The sequence below is a fragment of the Rosa chinensis genome, chromosome 7 (assembly GCF_002994745.2).
Source record: "Rosa chinensis cultivar Old Blush chromosome 7, RchiOBHm-V2, whole genome shotgun sequence".
NCBI classification, from domain to species: Eukaryota; Viridiplantae; Streptophyta; class Magnoliopsida; order Rosales; family Rosaceae; genus Rosa; species Rosa chinensis.
Window position 1 is genome coordinate 54,777,492 of NC_037094.1, and position 17,747 is coordinate 54,795,238.

General features: G+C 36.5%; 2 protein-coding genes and 1 long non-coding RNA gene across 4 annotated transcripts; all 3 read left to right on the top strand.

Annotated features, from left to right (window-relative positions):
- Positions 1-653: 653 nt before the first annotated feature.
- Positions 654-1,733, top strand: LOC121050743. The gene is made up of 3 exons (XR_005803750.1): positions 654-900; positions 970-1,206; positions 1,655-1,733. It is a non-coding gene; the product is annotated as an uncharacterized LOC121050743 (long non-coding RNA).
- A 107-nt stretch (positions 1,734-1,840) lies between these two features.
- LOC112179669 (putative F-box protein At3g28280) lies at positions 1,841-6,688 on the top strand. Its single transcript, XM_024318124.2, has 2 exons — positions 1,841-1,942; positions 5,052-6,688. The coding sequence occupies exon 2, from the start codon at positions 5,077-5,079 to the stop codon at positions 6,343-6,345; it is 1,269 nt and encodes a 422-aa protein (XP_024173892.1). The 5' UTR covers positions 1,841-1,942; positions 5,052-5,076; the 3' UTR covers positions 6,346-6,688.
- A 1,276-nt stretch (positions 6,689-7,964) lies between these two features.
- LOC112180842 (putative methyltransferase At1g22800, mitochondrial) lies at positions 7,965-15,984 on the top strand. 2 transcript variants are annotated; one of them, XM_024319402.2, is made up of 11 exons: positions 7,965-8,265; positions 8,374-8,454; positions 10,378-10,456; positions 10,616-10,757; positions 10,857-10,926; positions 11,719-11,783; positions 11,874-11,952; positions 13,479-13,566; positions 14,281-14,345; positions 14,464-14,553; positions 15,579-15,984. In XM_024319402.2, exons 1-11 carry the CDS (start codon positions 8,095-8,097, stop codon positions 15,693-15,695), a joined length of 1,047 nt encoding a protein of 348 aa, XP_024175170.1. In that variant the 5' UTR covers positions 7,965-8,094; the 3' UTR covers positions 15,696-15,984. The 2 variants fall into 2 exon arrangements, with proteins under 2 accessions (XP_024175170.1, XP_024175172.1); XM_024319404.2 differs by lacking the exons at positions 11,719-11,783; positions 11,874-11,952.
- Positions 15,985-17,747: the final 1,763 nt, after the last annotated feature.

Sequence of the window (17,747 nt, forward strand, 5' to 3'; positions counted from 1 at the left end):
GAGATTCAAATAGATTGGGATAGAGAAATGAGAGGGGAATCAAGGAAAACAAGATCGGAGGAAATTGAAAGGAGTGATGGATTTGGAAGGGAAAAAAATTGAAACTAAAACGTTGGGTTTTTGTTTGTATTTACTTGCTTTATTTTGATAGAGCTTCTGGTAATGCAACTGAAGAAGAAGAAGAAGAAGAAGAAGGGGAGAGAGAGGGGGGAGACACAGAGAGAGAGAGAGAGTAAAAAATGTTAAGAGAAAAAAAATAATAATTAAGATATGAATGGACAAAAGTGCCCTTTTAAGGTTGCCAGCTAGCAAGCTCCGTAACGGAGGTAACGGCCATATGTATTAATTCTCGGTCGGGCAAAGAACCTCAGATACCGAATTGATATTTTTTAAAGTTCAAGTACCAAAAGTTATAAGGAGGAAAAGTTCAAGTATCGTACAGACCATTTTCCCTTAAAATAATCTTTAGAGTAAGCAATTAATGTGCAATTAATGTAGGGAAAATAAAGGGTAATAACCTCATGGGATTTGTTTTTCTTCATACTTTCTCTGCATGAAGAAAGTTATTCATTTCCTTGGGTGTGCCAAACACAGGAAATTACCAACTTTTCCTTCCCAACCTTTCCATTCCGAGAACCAAACGGGGCCTAAGTATCAGAAGTCCTTTGGCAAACAGCCAAACGCAATATGGTGTCCCAGTGATTTCAAAGCCCCAACTCTAATCCTTGTAGGCCTCGTTTGTGGAGTATTTTTGTTACTACAAAACTGGTTCAGTTTGGTTTTGGTTCGTCTAAAACCAAACTCATCCGATTTTAACCGAATTCGATAAAGAAACACCGTTTGTTCTAACCCACACAATATACTTTTCATATACCTCCTCTTTGCTTACCTCGACTTCTGGTACTTATTTTTTTGTCTGATACTTTAATTTGACACAAATGACCCTATTAATTTGATCGGTTTCTGCAGTTTTCACTCAGCTTTAGGGTTATCTTTGTCAAAACAAAAAGGAGAGGGAGAGAGAGGATGCAGAACTGGAGAAAGAGATGTAAGTCAAGTCAATGGTCACAACCATTTTGGTTTTTAAGATGAAAATAAAAACAATTGACTTTGGATTCAGCGGAGACGAAGCCGGCCTTTCTTGTTCTTATTGGGTCTACAAAAAGGAGAAAACTTTTCAGTCTCCAGTGGTTTCATCATCATCAGGTTCACTCCCAGTCTTTTAAGTTTCTTGATCATTTCATTTTCAGTCTGGGTTCTTGAATGGTTTGGATCTTTATCTTTTGATTTTGCCCATGTTTGCATTGCAGTGTCCATAATCGTTGAACTACCATATACATGTATGCAAACTATTGCTGAGCTTGTTTGATTATTAAAATGGGTGATATGATGGGTGTATCTTATATTTGTGGTTGGAATGGTTAGTTTAGTTTTGGGTCCTTATAGCGAGGATTATTGTCGAGTTCTATGAGTTGGTATGGCTATTGTTTTTAGTTATACCCAGATGCCATGTGCTAAAATGTTCATTACTTGATTTATACATTGCTTGCTTAGATCTTATAGGGATGATACTTCCTATTATCGCAGTTTTCTTGTAACAGCATTAGTGTGCATAATTGGATGTGTACAGAAACTAAAATACTAATTACTGCAGGCAAGTTACTCAACGTTCATGTGTTCGGAGACTTCAATAGATAGTTGAGCTGGAGAGGAATGTGCAAGCTTTACAGGCAAGTGTCAGCAGAAGCTATAAGTACTCTATTAAAGATTGAGTCAGTTGTCAACTGCTGATTTTATGATGATATATAATTCACTCTATTGTTTTCGTATGTGTTACTGTGCAGGCAGAAGGTTGTGAAGGTTTGGCGGAGCTTGAATTTTGGATTCAACAGAGTCTAATTTTAAGCGTACAGGAGCAACTGAATCTACCTTGACAGTTCAGGTTTCGATACTAATTAATTTCTTGCTTCTACTGTTTCTTAAATTAGGAAATATGTTATGAGTAAATAAGAATTATGCATTAGGATAATGAAATTTCTGAATCTGGAGTTTGAAAAGCACGACTGAGGATAAAGCTTTTCTCTCAATACATGAGGGACTGTAGCAGTTTCAGGGTGACTGAAAACTAGAATAAGAAAATTTGGAAAAACTTGGATAATATAGGAAATGTTAGTATTCAAAGTAATGTTTCATTATCTATTTTGCGAGGGGATGTGGATGCTGGAAAAGGCTATGGGTTTAGAACGATCAATTTGTTTATCTACCTTTTTTATAGTTTTTATTTTATCTATTGAATACTGCATTTTATAGGTTTGTTGATGTCTTTAAAAATTTGAAGACCTTGTTCCCTGTGGATCCGTGCCATCCCTTGTGATAATCTCCAGATAAATTCCGGGAGCTATATGAATATTTTCATTCTGTTCTGCATCTTTGTTCTTTGGAATTTGAGTTTCGCCAAAGGCATCAAATAGTTATGCCTTATCGCGATATTTTGTTGCGTCGAAGTCATAGAACATTTTCTGGTACAACTGAGGAAAAGTGATCCAGCTGGTCTTTGCTTTAGTCAATAGACGACATGAACTTAAGAACAAATAAAGCTTTCATTATTTGTTTCATGCAGACACTAAGGGGACAGTAACAATTAGATCCATACTAGATCTGACCAACTGCCCATCCTACCTCCTCTACCTAAATAAAACCAAAGCATGGGAAATAGCATAGTATTGTTCAACTTACAAATCTGTAACCTGACCTAGGTAAAACAAAGATTGAAGCTATAGCATCTTCGTTGAAATATCTGGGGAGATAAAAAGTAGAGTGACCGGAGAGAACCGGTCACTTATGCTTTAGTCTTCCGTTCCAAGATCCACAAACGATGAAAATCTCTCTTTTGTCTACCCCTATCTCGATGAGCCAAAACGAAAGCACATATTTTCTGTTGAGTAATAGTCTGAGTAAGTCTTGAATGAGCCCCTTCAAAAGTTGATGCAAATAAACGGATTTCTTCCTGCTTTAATGATAGGCTGATGTAAACAACGTTCTAGGTTGTGAGCTGAAGTACGCTGTTAATGTTTCTAGGGCGTTACAGTCGAGTGCTGTCTCAGAACTTCCTAACACGTCCATGTTGGACTAGATGGAACAGGGTAAGGTCTTAGAAAGCTCTATGTAGAAAACTGAACATTTTGAATGAGTTTTGCCGAAGAGGGAATTAGATCAGTTTGATACATGTTTCGATATGCATTTTGTCGTAGTTCCCCAGAGTAATACTTTTTCTCAAAGGTAATTTGTTTCCTTCAATTTTGATTCTCTTTTATGTCAGTCTCAAACCATGACACCGAACTGATAGGGATCATATCTCCTCATGCATTTGTTATGTGTATGAAAGCATGCTGAATTTTGTTGCTTCTACTTTTTCAGAAGAGAAGATTAAATGTTCTAGAAACACTTATATTTTTCTAACAATACTTATCTTTATTAACAATTTTCTATCCAAAGCATTTTGAATTTATTAGAAACTTCTATTTTCAAAACAAGTTTCATAACAAATTGATATTTCTCTTACCTTTTAATTAACAAGATGGCTTTCGTAATAGTATAGATTACACCAAGAAATGAAAAAAATAGGAACTCTAAGCTCTATCCCAAATTTCTTCAATTCAGTTCATTAGGTAGTTTCTTTCCCTGTCAGTTTTTTTTAATTTTTTAATTTTTATGCATTCATACCATATTACAACACCTATGCTAAGAGTTAAGACATTGATTATGAATCAAATCCTTTAGCTAGATTTTCTTGTGGACAGGTTAGGAGACCTAGTGCTAAAAGACTTACCCTAGACGTATTGGACTACATATTTTTAATCAACTCCTCAAATTTTATCATAAAATAGTAGACCATTGTCCAATTGATGGTTTTGGTGACATCCCTTTTTAATTAATACTTGACCATCATGCGTATGCACAAGCTTGCAAAAGTTGTTGTTTGTAAGATATACAGGTAGAATGAGCCCTAGGGTCTTAGTTTAAGATTCCTATCTTGGACTTTGGCTGTTAGCTTTGCTACTTTGCTCACATGTACGTCCAATCTCACTAGGGATGAATGTTGAGGATATATCAATGGACTTTCAAGAGATAGTGATGCAGAGGGAGTGGCAACTTATGCAATGCCATTGGGATAATACTGTTTCAAGTAGACCTTTAAAAGTACAAAAAAATTGCAAGAAAGAAGCTTTTGTGGGTGTACATAAATATGTGATATCTGGTTATGCATCACATATGACATAACACATTGTTGTGTTTTTTGGCTTGTTGATACAATCTGAAAATTAGGATGCAGAATTCAAATCCAAGTCTAGAAAGGAAAGAGGTTTGCGCGCAGCTTTTCTATAAGTTCTAGGAAAGTTAGTCTTTCAAGTTCTATTAGGATTTGTATTATAGGCTTTGAAAAGCTTAGTCTATTAGGATTAGGAATCCTAATCCCATGTTGTATCAGCAGCTCTATTTGCTATAAATAGGAGCTGCAGAGGGGGTTTTCTGAGAATAGAAGACAGAGTGTAGAAAACTGAGAGTCAAGGTGATAGAGAGATAAGAACTAGTCTGAGGGGTTTGAGGGATCTGCAATAAGTACTTGTAAACACCTAAATTCTTCATAGTGCTAGTGAATCTCTCAAGAGAGATCACGAAGTGGACGTAGGCTAAAGTTTTGGCTGAACCACTCTAAAATCTGCCGTGTTTTGTTTCTGTTTTCAGTTCATCTATTTTCTGATTTTGCTTTAGTAAAACACAAAGATCCTAAAGGGGGGGGGGGGGGGGGGGGGGTGGGGGGGCTTACACAATGCCCATAGCATAGAACTGAATAGAGGTAAAAAAAAGATAATAGTCCCCTTTTAATAAACTAAAATGTATTTTTCACGCGTAATATGATCTTTTTTCATTTGATACTTTCCTGAAGTAGAACCAAGTCTGGTTTATCTTCTCTTCATATCTAGGCTTCCATTTCCTTCTCTCTTCATTTGAAAACTGAAAGATTTGTAACTTCATCATTTTATCTGCAGGTTTTAAGACCTTCAGCTGAAGTTGATGATGGCAAAATCAATAGGTAGCAAGAACTGGGGCCTATTGAGGCTAGTGGAGGAAAGATCATTGAGCAAGAAAACAGAGGAAGAGAAAAAACATCCACAAGAAACACAGATCCCTTATCTCCCTAAAGATTGTATCTCAAGCATCCTTGTACGACTTCCTATTGAATCTCTTCAGAGGTCAAGTTTTGTGTGCAAGCCTTGGTTTAGCATAATTAAAAGTCCCAAATTCATCGATGCTCATCTCAACCGATCTGAATCTGTTTTGATTTTTCTATCGCCAATAACAGAGGAAAGGTCATATTCTTTTTCCATGGCATCTGTTCCAGAAGAGAATCCGAACACTGTCTCAGTTGAATCAAAACTTCTACAGCCAAATTGTATCCCCATTTTCAGCAACTCGTCCCTAAACTCTACAAAATTTTCTGTTCAGTTTCTTACAATTAAAAATGGTAAGACTGAGATAGGAGGGTACAGTTTAAATTGCTTGGGAAGTATCAGAGCCACCTGCAATGGTCTAATTTTACTTGATAACAAAGTTAAGAAGGGAGGACTTATAGTCTTGAATCCTGTGACCAGGAAGCTGATTGCTCTTCCTCTCGGTACCTTACATCGCCCATATAATGAATCCTATGGTTTTGCATTGAGTGATGTCACCGGTGAATATAAAATAGTCCATTTGTTTCGGGATGAGTCGGGGTTTGTCAGCTGTGAAATTTTGAGTCTTAGGAAAAAAGCATGGAGAGCAGTCAATGGTCTTGCATCCGGGATCTTTGGTTGGTTCGGATATACACCTGTTTCAGCAATCGGAGCTTTGCACTGGATTCCTCAAGTTGATCGGAGCGATTACATTGTTTCTGTGGAAGTCCACAAGGAGAAGTTTCACCAAATACCGCTCCCCAAAAGTTGCAGAACTCATGACAGGATTATTGAAATGGGAGGTGCATTGGGTTTTGTCATTCATGAGGAGATAAACCGCATTGACGTCTGGATTTTGAAGGGTTTCTGTGGGGAAGTCTGGACAAAGAATCACAGTATCACAGTGGGTTCCATTATAGACATGATTCCTTATTTCAGTTTAAGGATCAAGGGAGATATTATTTTCAAGAGAGACGAAGATGGCTCGCTATATGCTTATGACTTTCAGCAAGAAGACTTGACGAAGGTTGAGATGGTAGAGGAATGTATCCCAACGTCTTCTGCTACATGCCTACCTCATGTCAACAGCCTTGTATCATGGATGGATGAAAGTTCGGACGTGCATGATTGACTCTGTCCTCGGCTTCTGGATAGATTGTGCGCTAGTTTGACGGACTTCAAGCTTTATTGGTTTTCTAAATTTTATTATGGTCAATAGGTGACATAGAAATAGGAGGTTGTAGAGTGGAAATAATGTGAGTGCTTTCAATTTTGATGGATTGGGGCTATAATTGCTTGATTGAAGATGGTATGAATATGTAAATGGTGATGAATTACTGTGAAGAAACTGATAGGCTAAAGAAAGTGTTAAATTATCGTTTAGGAAGTTGCAAAAATAGAAGTTTTGTACATAGGCTCCTGCTGCTTTTCCTTTTTTTTTTTTTTTTTCTAATTTTCTGTGTATAAATGTGTGCTCTCTTTTCCGGCTTTCCTATTTCCTCTTTTCGGTTTACTGTATTATTCTATTTTACAGAAAAAAGAAAAAGAAATGGATAATATATAGAAGAGGTTAAGACTTTATACATTGCTTGATTTGTACAGAAGGTGTTGAACAGGTTTGATATGACTTCGCTAAATTTTTTGGGGATAGAAGTGTCTTTTTTTTTTCTTCTTTGAGAGCAGGACGAAATAAGTTTTATTACTCAGAGAGTTCAAATGTTACAAAAGGAAGCAACAAGACTCCCCAAATCTGGAGGAATAGCTCCCTGCCAGTAAGCAAATAAACCTGACAACATGGCTTGCTTGGCCATTCCATGTGCAGCCGTGTTAGATTCACGGTAAGCATGTTGAAAGAAGGAACCCGGCAGACTACAAAGCTGAACCTGAATATCCTCAATCACCCTTCCTAAATGGGATGTATCTTCATCACCTGAATTTATAGAATTGACCAAAGGGAGACAGTCTCTCTTTGTTAGTAATGTCACTAATGTGGATAGAAGCTGAGAGTTCTTTGGATACTGTTATCTGCAGGGGAAGTGATTGTGCATAAATCTTGGTACCCTTAATCATCATTTTATGGCGTTGTAATATCATTGAGTGAGGTCAAGTTATTATTGCTTTGATTGAGAACTACATGATTGCTAAAGGGTGTCGAATTCATGTGCACTATTAGTAACCAGTAAAGCTTAAGGGAAGTTGGGAGTCAGTAAACTTTGATTTCGAACCAGCATTGAGCAAAGAACTCTCCACCCATCACACTAGTGAAAATGAGACAGACTATTGATCGACACACACCGTGTATGGGATGCAAAAAATAAAAGAAAAATTTTCGAATGAAAAAAAAAAAAATGTACGAGAGGAGAGGTTTTGATCGAGTTTTGGAAATGAATTTGGGGTTTGAGGTGTTCTAGTTATATACCTGTGGGAGAGGCTCTAATCAAAGCCTTTAAAATGAGGACTAGTTAAAGACTTCTAATCAACTGTTTGGAATGCCCACTTTTCGATTACATTTTGACAAATCAACCGTTCGATAAGTATGCATAAGTAGATCATTTCAGAATTTTTTTCTTTTTTCAAATTGCTAATCATTAAGATATTCATAATCGTAATTACCGTAATACACGTGTATTTTAAGTAAAATCATCGGTTCCCACCGGTTCTAACCCATTTGCAAGACTGAGAACCGTACGGAGGAGGTCTTTATCGGGTCGGTTTCACTAGAAACCGAATTATTCAGCCTCCAGAACCGAACCGACCATTTCGGGTCGGTTCTTCGGTTCAAAAGTCCCAGTTTCGCTCTTACACCACTCTCCCGTTCCTCTCTCTTCTCTGTTTGTTTCATAAAATTCAAAACCACGGCTCCAACTTTCCACATTTTAAAATGAAACCCTGGCGTTCTCTCTACCGGAGAAGCTCGTTATGGCGCACCACAACCCTAGAATCATCCCCACACTCGATCTCCTTCTCCACCGCTTTCTGTACGGACAGCCACTCCGACGCAGTTCAAAGCTCCCGGTTCAAGGTCTTCGATCGCGATTTCCGACGCAAACAGGTTCTACCTTCTTCTTCTCCTTCACAAATTCCTACCAACTCTCCCAATTCAGGAATTGAATCATGTAATTACTGTGTCAGTTAAAATTGATTTTTATCTTGGCTACAGCTTGATCGAGCTTCGTGGCTGATGCGTTCCAAAGATTCCTTTGTTGATTCTGTTGCTGACAACCTTTTAGATCGATTGGAGGTAAAATGATTGCTTCTCTCAATCAGTCCGTTTCGGTTGCTTGTATCATTTCTTGGCTTAGTCACTAGTATCTCAATACATAGTGAGACATGATTGCTTAATGCATGCAATTCTTTATGTTGGTTTGATGTGGTTGAGTGATGGAGTTTATGTTTGTTTCCTTCGAAAACTTAAGGCCGGTTTCTTATAATATGTTTCTTTCCGATTATGCAGAAGCTTGATTCCTAGGCTCGTATTAGATATACTTGGAGAAATGATATGGTATCAAACGCTTGCCTCGTACTAATACAAAACCATTCCAAGTGCATAGGATTTCGCCAACATCTGATGTATTTAGGTAATAATTCTAGTGATAACCTTCTCAATAGAATCCTGCAATTGCATTCACTTCATCTTGTTAATAATAATTTATGTTTAACAAGGTACATTTTCTTTTCAAAATATAAAAAATTTCCCTAACACGAGGATAAAGTAGACGGAGAGTGTACAATATATTGAGTCATTGACTGAAAGGAAAAAAAAAAAAAGATCCATCACTTCAGAGAGAAGCAACAAGCAGATTCATAAAGAAACTAACTATTTACTGTGCTCTAATCTGAGAGAATAGCCAAAGATGAGATGTTTACAAAATCTGAAGCCTATGTTAATGCTTCCCTTGCATTCTCAAAGATTCTTCTGCCCCTCTCCAATCAAAGGACCCAAAACATAACCATTGCAGCACATCCCCTAGAACCAATACCTTCATTCTCCTTCCACAACCATTTTACCTTTCATGCAGTGATACCACACAATCAGCTGGCATTTCCCAGCTCACATAAAATCCCCTAAACACGCTTCTCCAAAGAGCTTCTAGAACTGGACAATGTAAAACTTAATCTTCGCTCCCTTTGCACATCATGCACTAATATGGGGATAGACAAGCAGAATATTCCCTCCTGGAAACTATAGCACAGGTATTACCTTCACATGAGCAAACAAATACCTGAAGGAAGGACTCAAACCTTTAAAATTACAGGATTAGGCAATGGTTGGAGGAAAAGAATGGTTGTTGATCAGCTTGGGTGAATAGGGTTTGCTGGGAATTCCTGATAAGCCTCCAATAGTCTTGTCTGGTTGACAAGAACAATACTTCAAGCTGAGATAATAAGGAGAAAAGCTCCCCCATTCCACGTCACTCAAATTTCTCCTTGAACGAAAATCCCAACTCATAGGAAAAACTAGAAGCATTAGTAGACACACTGTAATAATCTATCTGTAGAAATGTGGATATTAATGGAAAAGAGCTGTTTTGCTCACTGATCTTTCCTCCCAAAACCTTACCCTTTCTCCATATTCCGCTACAAGTTGGCAGCCGCAGGAAACAAATCAAATCCCTGCAAAATAGTTTTCCTTGGTCTTTTCAATGATGGCATTAATTCATCCCAGAACATTACCCTTTTGTAATTTCCCACGACAACTTCTTTAACTCTGGATCTCAATGTTGGAATCCCAGGTAGTGCAATATTCTGTCCATCTTTACTTCTAATGACAACATATCATAAGGACTCTCTTTCCTTCTAAAATCTCCATAGACACTGCCCTAGAAGAGCCTCATCTCTCCCCAGAAAAATTCCTCATCCCTGAAGAAGCTACGTCATGTTTTGGATAACATATATGCAATTATTACTAAATACTAGAATGTAGGGTAACAGCTACATTTGATGTTGCTTCCAGTGCTCAATATTCTGAATGAAAATTTTTACTTAGGACTTAAGAAAATGTATTTGTGATGAGAGCATTGATATATTTACTTGCCAGATTTGAGAATGCTTAATTGATATATTATATGAAAATTTTTAGAACTCTGTTATGTCATGAGTCATCAGGTCAACTTTATACTTAATTTTTTTTTTCCCTTATACATTGCCATGTGTAATGTTACAGGATTGTAAGAAAACATTTCCAACAGCATTATGTTTGGGAGGTTCTTTGGAAGCTGTCAGGCGCTTGCTCCATGGTCGAGGTAAAAAGATTTTCTGTAACAGTAATCAATTGAACTAGTGGTTTCAGAGTGAATATGACCAAGGATAAAGTGCAATGTTCATTATAATTGTTACATCATACAGTATCTTAAGATTCCATAGTTGCGATAATTCAGGTGCTTATCTTTTTTCATTATTAGGTGCCATTGAAAAGCTCATTATGATGTCTACATCATATGACATGGTAAAACGATGTAGAAATGCTGAGGATGAGGTACAGAATGAAAACATTGAAACATCCTTCATGGTTGGCGATGAAGAGTTTTTGCCCATTAAAGAAAGGTATCCCTCTACCTCGGTCGTTAATATCTTTGTTTATGTTGAATATATCTTTTTGTGGGAGTTTTAAGTTTGATTGATATCCTCTAATTTTATGTGAAGTTCTCTAGATCTGGTAATTAGTTGCTTGGGCCTTCATTGGACAAATGATCTTCCAGGAGCCATGATACAGGTACTTGCGCTACTGTTGTAAATTATAAGCATCGAGATGGAATATTGGATCCGTAATAACTCTTGTGGGGATGAGGGAAAACATTCATGAAGGATAATAAAGAAAAAAGACCTTGATAAATCATGCTTGTTTGATTTATATATACAGTAAGCTCTGAAATGCCTGTTTATGCTACTGCAGTAGTGAAATGTAATATTATATATGTGTGTGTGTGCGCGCGCCAAAACATTAAATAATCTCAACTCTTGTTTAGTCCAAATCCTACTCTATATCAAAAATTTGCAGAGTTCAAAGTAGAACATTATCAGCCTGCATTAGTCAAAAAATACATATTTGCACACCAATTACTTGCTTACATACTTGTACACTGACAAACCGTGTGATTCATGAGAGAATAAAAAAGCTTCTTGATTTGAGTGAGAATAATAACACGTGGGTTTGTTTATAAAAACCGATGCTTTCTCTAGGATATCAAATACTCGGTGCTGAAAAGCAGATATGCACCAACTATTTAGACGTTTACACTTATTGCAAAAGTTGCAGAAAATACATTTAAGGAACTATGCTGCTTGTAGTTTCCTTGGCTGATGCTTAACTTTGATTGCTGTTGCTATGAAAATTACTTCATGGTTCATGCATATTTATTAAAGACTTGCTTACATTAATCTTTATTTTATTTCGTTCTGTTCCTCTATTTGTACTGTTATATGATCATGAGTGTCATTAGTTTGTCTTCATAGTATTCATATCACAATGTATGGAAATATCTAAGATAATATTTATGTTTGACAGTGCAGATTGGCATTAAAGCCAGATGGCTTATTTTTAGCAGCAATTCTTGGCGGGGAAACCTTAAAGTTGTTATTCTTTGTTTATCTATTACATATGTTGAAATAGTTAATACTTAAAGAATCTACAGTTGATTACTTCTGCTTTACTGTTACTAGAGAGCTGAGAATTGCATGCACTGTGGCACAAATGGAGCGTGAAGGAGGCATCAGTCCACGAATATCGCCTCTGGCACAAGTATAATTTATTGCATTGATTTTCTTTTGTCTGATGAGTCCAAGCAGCCATTTTTATTTTTTGCTTATTATTTCATTTCCTGTGGAAAATGTGTTCTTTTTAGTACTTTCTGGCAATTCCCTTGTTAATAGATGAGGATCTTTCTGGATTCTTTAAATTACAGTGGTAGAGTCCTGAAGGTGAGAGGAAGCGATCCTTTCCTTTACATCTCTGAAATTTCCTTAAGATGCTGAATGGTTAAACTCAGAGGAATATTGGTATTTATATATATTTATTAATGTTTTTTAACGCCAAGCCATTTAGGAATTTATGGCAGGGAATTTGAGTACATAACCCTTGAGGCATTTAGGTGTAAAAGCCTTTCAAGACATGAATTGTTATAGTTAAATGGTGATACTTGAGTCCAGTGGTTGCAGTAACTTCAAATTCTACACAGGTGATGTTGACAATAAAAATTTGACACCTTTAACTTTGCCTTCCAAGTGATCCAAGTTGTTCAGATAGAATCCTTTGCGGCTTCCGCAGTCTAGGATAGCAGTCCGAGTAAGGGGACTTAGTCAACAGACGATTTGAAACTCTTTGGTTTTGGTTTTTAGGATGTGAAATTGGAAGTCCAAGCAATATTTATGGTTGCCCTTGGTTTGTGTTCCAGAGGTGTTATTTCAGTTTAGTTGAGTCGGATAAAGGATAAATGAGGGGTCTGCCTCTTGCATTATAGTACCATTTAAAATTATTCTTTTTTTTATCATATTTCATGTTTTATTTTAGTTCGAAGGTTACGACTTTGACATTTCACCTAACAACCTTACACTATTCTTACACCATGGGCTATTTGCCACCGCCTTGCCTCAAGCGAACCTCGCCAATGCCTTGACCCTGGAATTTTATATACTTATTTACAATGACAAGACATCCCTTTTAAAATAAGAGGCAACCTTTTTATACTTCCTAGATTTTCTTCTGCTAACTTCTTGTTGGGTTTGGAATGGTGGTTGCAACCTTCTTGGCAGAATTGACTGTATCCAGTAAATGCTTTGAGCATTGTTGGTAGTTTCAACAGTGGTTGGATGTGGAATTTTTTTTTTTTTTTGGTATCCGTTCATTGGATATGATTGTTTTTAACTGTGTTGAAAGTTGTTTCTTGTAATTAGTTATAATAAAATTCTCCCAAATTGGCAAATAGGTTATTTGCTAGATTGATAGGAATGACAGCTGATGTGGGCTTTTGGTATATACTATTTGCCATTCAAACAGGGCATCTAGGAAGTTTAGTAATAATGTCATTGGGGCCAATGTTGCATGATATTTTCTAAATTACCTTCTTGATATATATGTTTTTGGTTGATTATGCTCTATTTGTGGCATTTCCTTATGTTCCTATACACAAGTAAAATTCATTCCTTCATGCACTGTTGTCTTTTTTTTTTTTTTTTTTCCCTTTTCTTTTCCTTCTATAAACTCGCAATGTTGCACGTGGTTGTTGAAATTTGGGTAGGTGAACCCTTTTTTTTTTTTTTTTGAGTTAGGTGCGGGATGCAGGAAATCTTTTGACCAGGGCAGGCTTTACCCTTCCAGGTGTTGATGTTGATGAATATGTAGTGAGATATCCAAGTGGTGAGCATTCCCTTCTCTATGTTACAGTTTGGCCTCTAATAGAAAATTTGTTGCTTCTGAATTTAGTAGCCAAGGCTCCTTTGATATTACCAACTCCCTTCCCACAGTTCCAATGTTCATGCTTATATCATTCTTTAAGTTTAACAGCATTCTGTCACATGAGCAATACGTAAATCAAACCAAGTATAGTAGCCTATCTACTGGTGGTTACTTTCCCCCTTCTCATATAGGAAGTTTTGGATGAGCATGATTAATAACTGGACTTTATGTGAATGCTAAATAGACTACATATTCTTAGACCTGATTTAATTTATGTGGCAGTTAAAGTGGCACGTAAACTTGGTCTAACTCCTTCTGGTCTCGTTAGATTTTAGAACAATATGAACTGCTGAGTCATCTGAATTTTGAAGTGACGACCCTTTGTTTTATTTTAAATTTTTCAGTAAATACTTATCTGTGTGAAGACACATGTTTATAGGTTAGTATCAGTAATGCACAGATTTGTATATAACAAGGCCAACTATAGATGACCTCTCCCATGACACCTCTTGCACATGCTAGGCGCCTGATTCTGTTTCGACATACAACTTTTTAATAGATCTTGACATGCTTGAAGTTCAACTTTTTAATACACGTGATCTCATTTTCCAACTCGTGCCTAACTTTCATATTTTATTCTTTTTTCTTCTTTTCAATTTTTTGATTTTGGTGTAGCTCTGGATCTCATAGAACATCTGCGTGCAATGGGCGAAACCAATGCCCTTCTACAAAGGAACCCTGTAAGATATTTTTACTTTGGGACACAAACTTTGTTTTTCTTGCATTATCAAGTAATAAGCATGTTCTATTTTTATCAAATTCATATTGATTATGTGTTGTCCCCGTAATTAAAATAAGATGCTCAAGAGAGATACAGCCCTTGCCACTGCAGCAATTTATGATTCAATGTTTGCAGCAGAAGATGGCACCATCCCTGCAACCTTTCAGGTGAGCAAAATACAATCTAATGAGTTCCTATACAATTGATAGCTTAAATATTAATGGTCCAAAATTAATAAAGTATGCATCAACCAGTGTTTTAATATGAGGCAAAAACATTGTAATTGAGATGGTTATATATGTCAGTCAGTGGGTTTGGAAAGAATGAACACTTCTACTTAACAAGTATGCCTGCTGACGTGACCTGATTTTAATCCCAAAGTGTGGGGCGATTTATGCTGAAGATGAGCACCCAATTGTTGGGGTCACTAGACCACCTAGTTCAGTTATTCAAACCACATCCACTTTTTACTTCATCATTTCCCCTTTGCAAAAGAGCAAAATAGGAAACCATAAAATCATATAATTGTGATCAACCTCAGTTTGATTCCTTAAGAGGGTAGGATAGATTGATCAACTCTTCCAAAGTAGTGGGCAGCCTTGTCAAAGTAGTGATCCGCCAACTAGGAGTAGGGTTTGAGCCGGAACGCTTATTAATTAGAGTTCTAGCCCTGAAAGGTTGGAAACCTCCTAAAGAGTTTGAGCTGTGCTAAGTGATCAACCTATTTGGTGGTCTCAGGAGCCTACCTAGTCTAGGTCTGAGTTGTACCTATTCTAAGTTGTTAACTGTCTTGATGTGCACCCTAGTTTGGCTTAATTGTTGTGATTCTGTCTTTGGTTTTAGTCTGGTTAATAGAGAATCTTCAAGTTGTCAATGGTTTGAGATGTCTTTTTACCTTTGCACATTATGAAGTCTCCCGAATCCCGACTGAAATTCTATACTTGACATTGTTAGAGTTCATCTCATCTCTTGTGTTCTCTGTGCCATTAACTTGTTTTTAAGTTTTGTCACTGAAGATGGAATGGGGTTATAGCCTACCTGTTTTGTTTTTGTTAACCACTTGAAAAGTAAATGGATAATAATCTATAAAATGGACTATAGGAGAATATTTTGTGTCAGGCTTCTGCAGTTGCTAAATGAATGCAGGAAATGTGGTTAGATACTTGCATGACAATGTGCTTGGGCTCTGTAGGTTATTTATATGACTGGTTGGAGGGAGCATTCATCTCAGCCGAGGGCTAAAAGGAGGGGATCTGCAACCGTATCCTTCCAGGATATCCAGAAACAATTTGGAAGTGAGACTAGTTGATCTCTATGTCCATGAGTCATGGATGTTTAGAATGCGAATGAAAATGAACCTTAAAAGTTCAAGGTTTAATTCTGTTAAGTTTTGGATACGTTTTAGCATTTTTCGTGAGGAATTTTACTTCCCCGTTGTCGCTGGCAAGCTGGGCAGATATATATAATACAAGTGATGGACTGATGTTCATAGTATAATCAGCTTGATAATTTGGAATACTTTCAATAATTAAAGGATGATACTAATCACGTAAGGTCACTGTAGCCTACAATAGTGTTATTGAAAACAGTTGGAATTACTCTTGCTTCTAAATGTTTATTAACTTTTGAATTCGAATCTCATCTCATCTCTCCTATTCAGTGGTGGACGCAGAAATAAATACATATGAGGGCAAAAAAAAAATGATTAAATGAACAGATTGTGAACCTATCATTACTAATGTCAGATTGTTTCACCTTTTCGATTATACCAAACCAAAGAAGCATTTCCTCATGCTTGTCCTGTCAAAAATTCCATGCGGCTAAGCAAGAAAGAACATGAAATCAGGTGAACTACAGCTAATTTGCTCAAAATTGGAATGCTACAAAAGTAGTCTGTCCTAGAGTGGGGTTTTACCGTTTTAATGAGGATTTCATGAGAACTTTCTAATAAAAAATTGTAAGACCCACTGTTGATCATATTAGATGTTTAGGTATTCATGAGTAAATTACTTTTGTAAATTTTTAATTAAATTGAAAATCATTAAGGCATTTATATCGTGATTTATCATATATGAACATAAAATGTTTAGGTTTGAAATATTTGTTTCGTCCATTGATTTGACCTATTTTAGTACCTTATATACTCATGAATATCTATACATCTAACAGTTGATTTGTCGAGTATAATTGAAAAGTGGGTCTCAGAAGCATTAATTAGAAAAACCTCATAAAATCTTCATTTTAGAGGTGTTCATCATTAGAGCTTCCCGCGTCTGTCGTATGCATCATACAAGTTCCTGTGAGAAGGTAAATAAAACAAAGTAATCGCAGACAGGTAGATGGAAGATAAATAGTTAATTACTCTGCTGTACAGTAGTCAGTAGAATAATTGTTCATTAACATATTTGCACCACTTGTGTAAGCTTTACATTTTGTAAAATATAATTTATGGAACAAACCAAATTGATAATAGTACACAAAAAAAGGCAAGCAAAAAAATGGGAAGCAAATGAATGCAAAAAGAAACAGAGTTTAAGTTCCAACTTGGTAAAACCGTGTAACAAAATAAAAAAGAACAGAACTACCAGTCTTAAAAAATAGGAGTTGTAGATTGCATTAAAGTATAATCCAGATGCTCAATTCATATAATTCATACAAAGATTACAGACCATCATCCTCAGAAAATAGATGTTAATAAAAAAATATAAGAAAAACTGGTTGTCAAAAAACACCCCCATGAACGCAACATGACTTGAAGTCTTGAACAATATATTTTCATCTTCTTCCAGAAAACAGAATAACACCTGAACTAGGGCTTTAATGCAGAACACCAGAAAGCAAGAAGGAAGAAAGAGAAGACAGTAAGTCGCAGCAATCAGGTAATAAAAATCAAAATCTGAAAATCACTCGTCCGCCATTTCTCCTATGCTTGACTGAAAATTATAATAAATTAAGCTTTGAGGTATGTAGGGTGTACATGTGTTGGGGAAGCTATCCTCTTCCCTCTTTAGGTTTTTAACTGTAACCAAAAAATAAAATAAAATGGAAACACCTAAACCTCAGATGCTTTTTGAGACCGTGTATTTGAATTTTCTTTGGTTTTCCTTGGTTAGTTTTCTCTTGTAATGCATATTCTTGAGCATGGCATGCATGTATGAGCTAATTATGTTATTATTATCAAAGGTTGCGGCTAAATGCACCAGACTAATATTGGAAGTTGGAACCGGAAGTCAGATTTCAGGATGACACTGTCATCGTTGCAGTGCAACAGCTAGTCAAGAGAATGCAAACCCTAGAGGCCTAGACCATGACGGCGCTAGTGCTACCTGGCGAGCCACAAACACAAGAAGAACGACAAGCT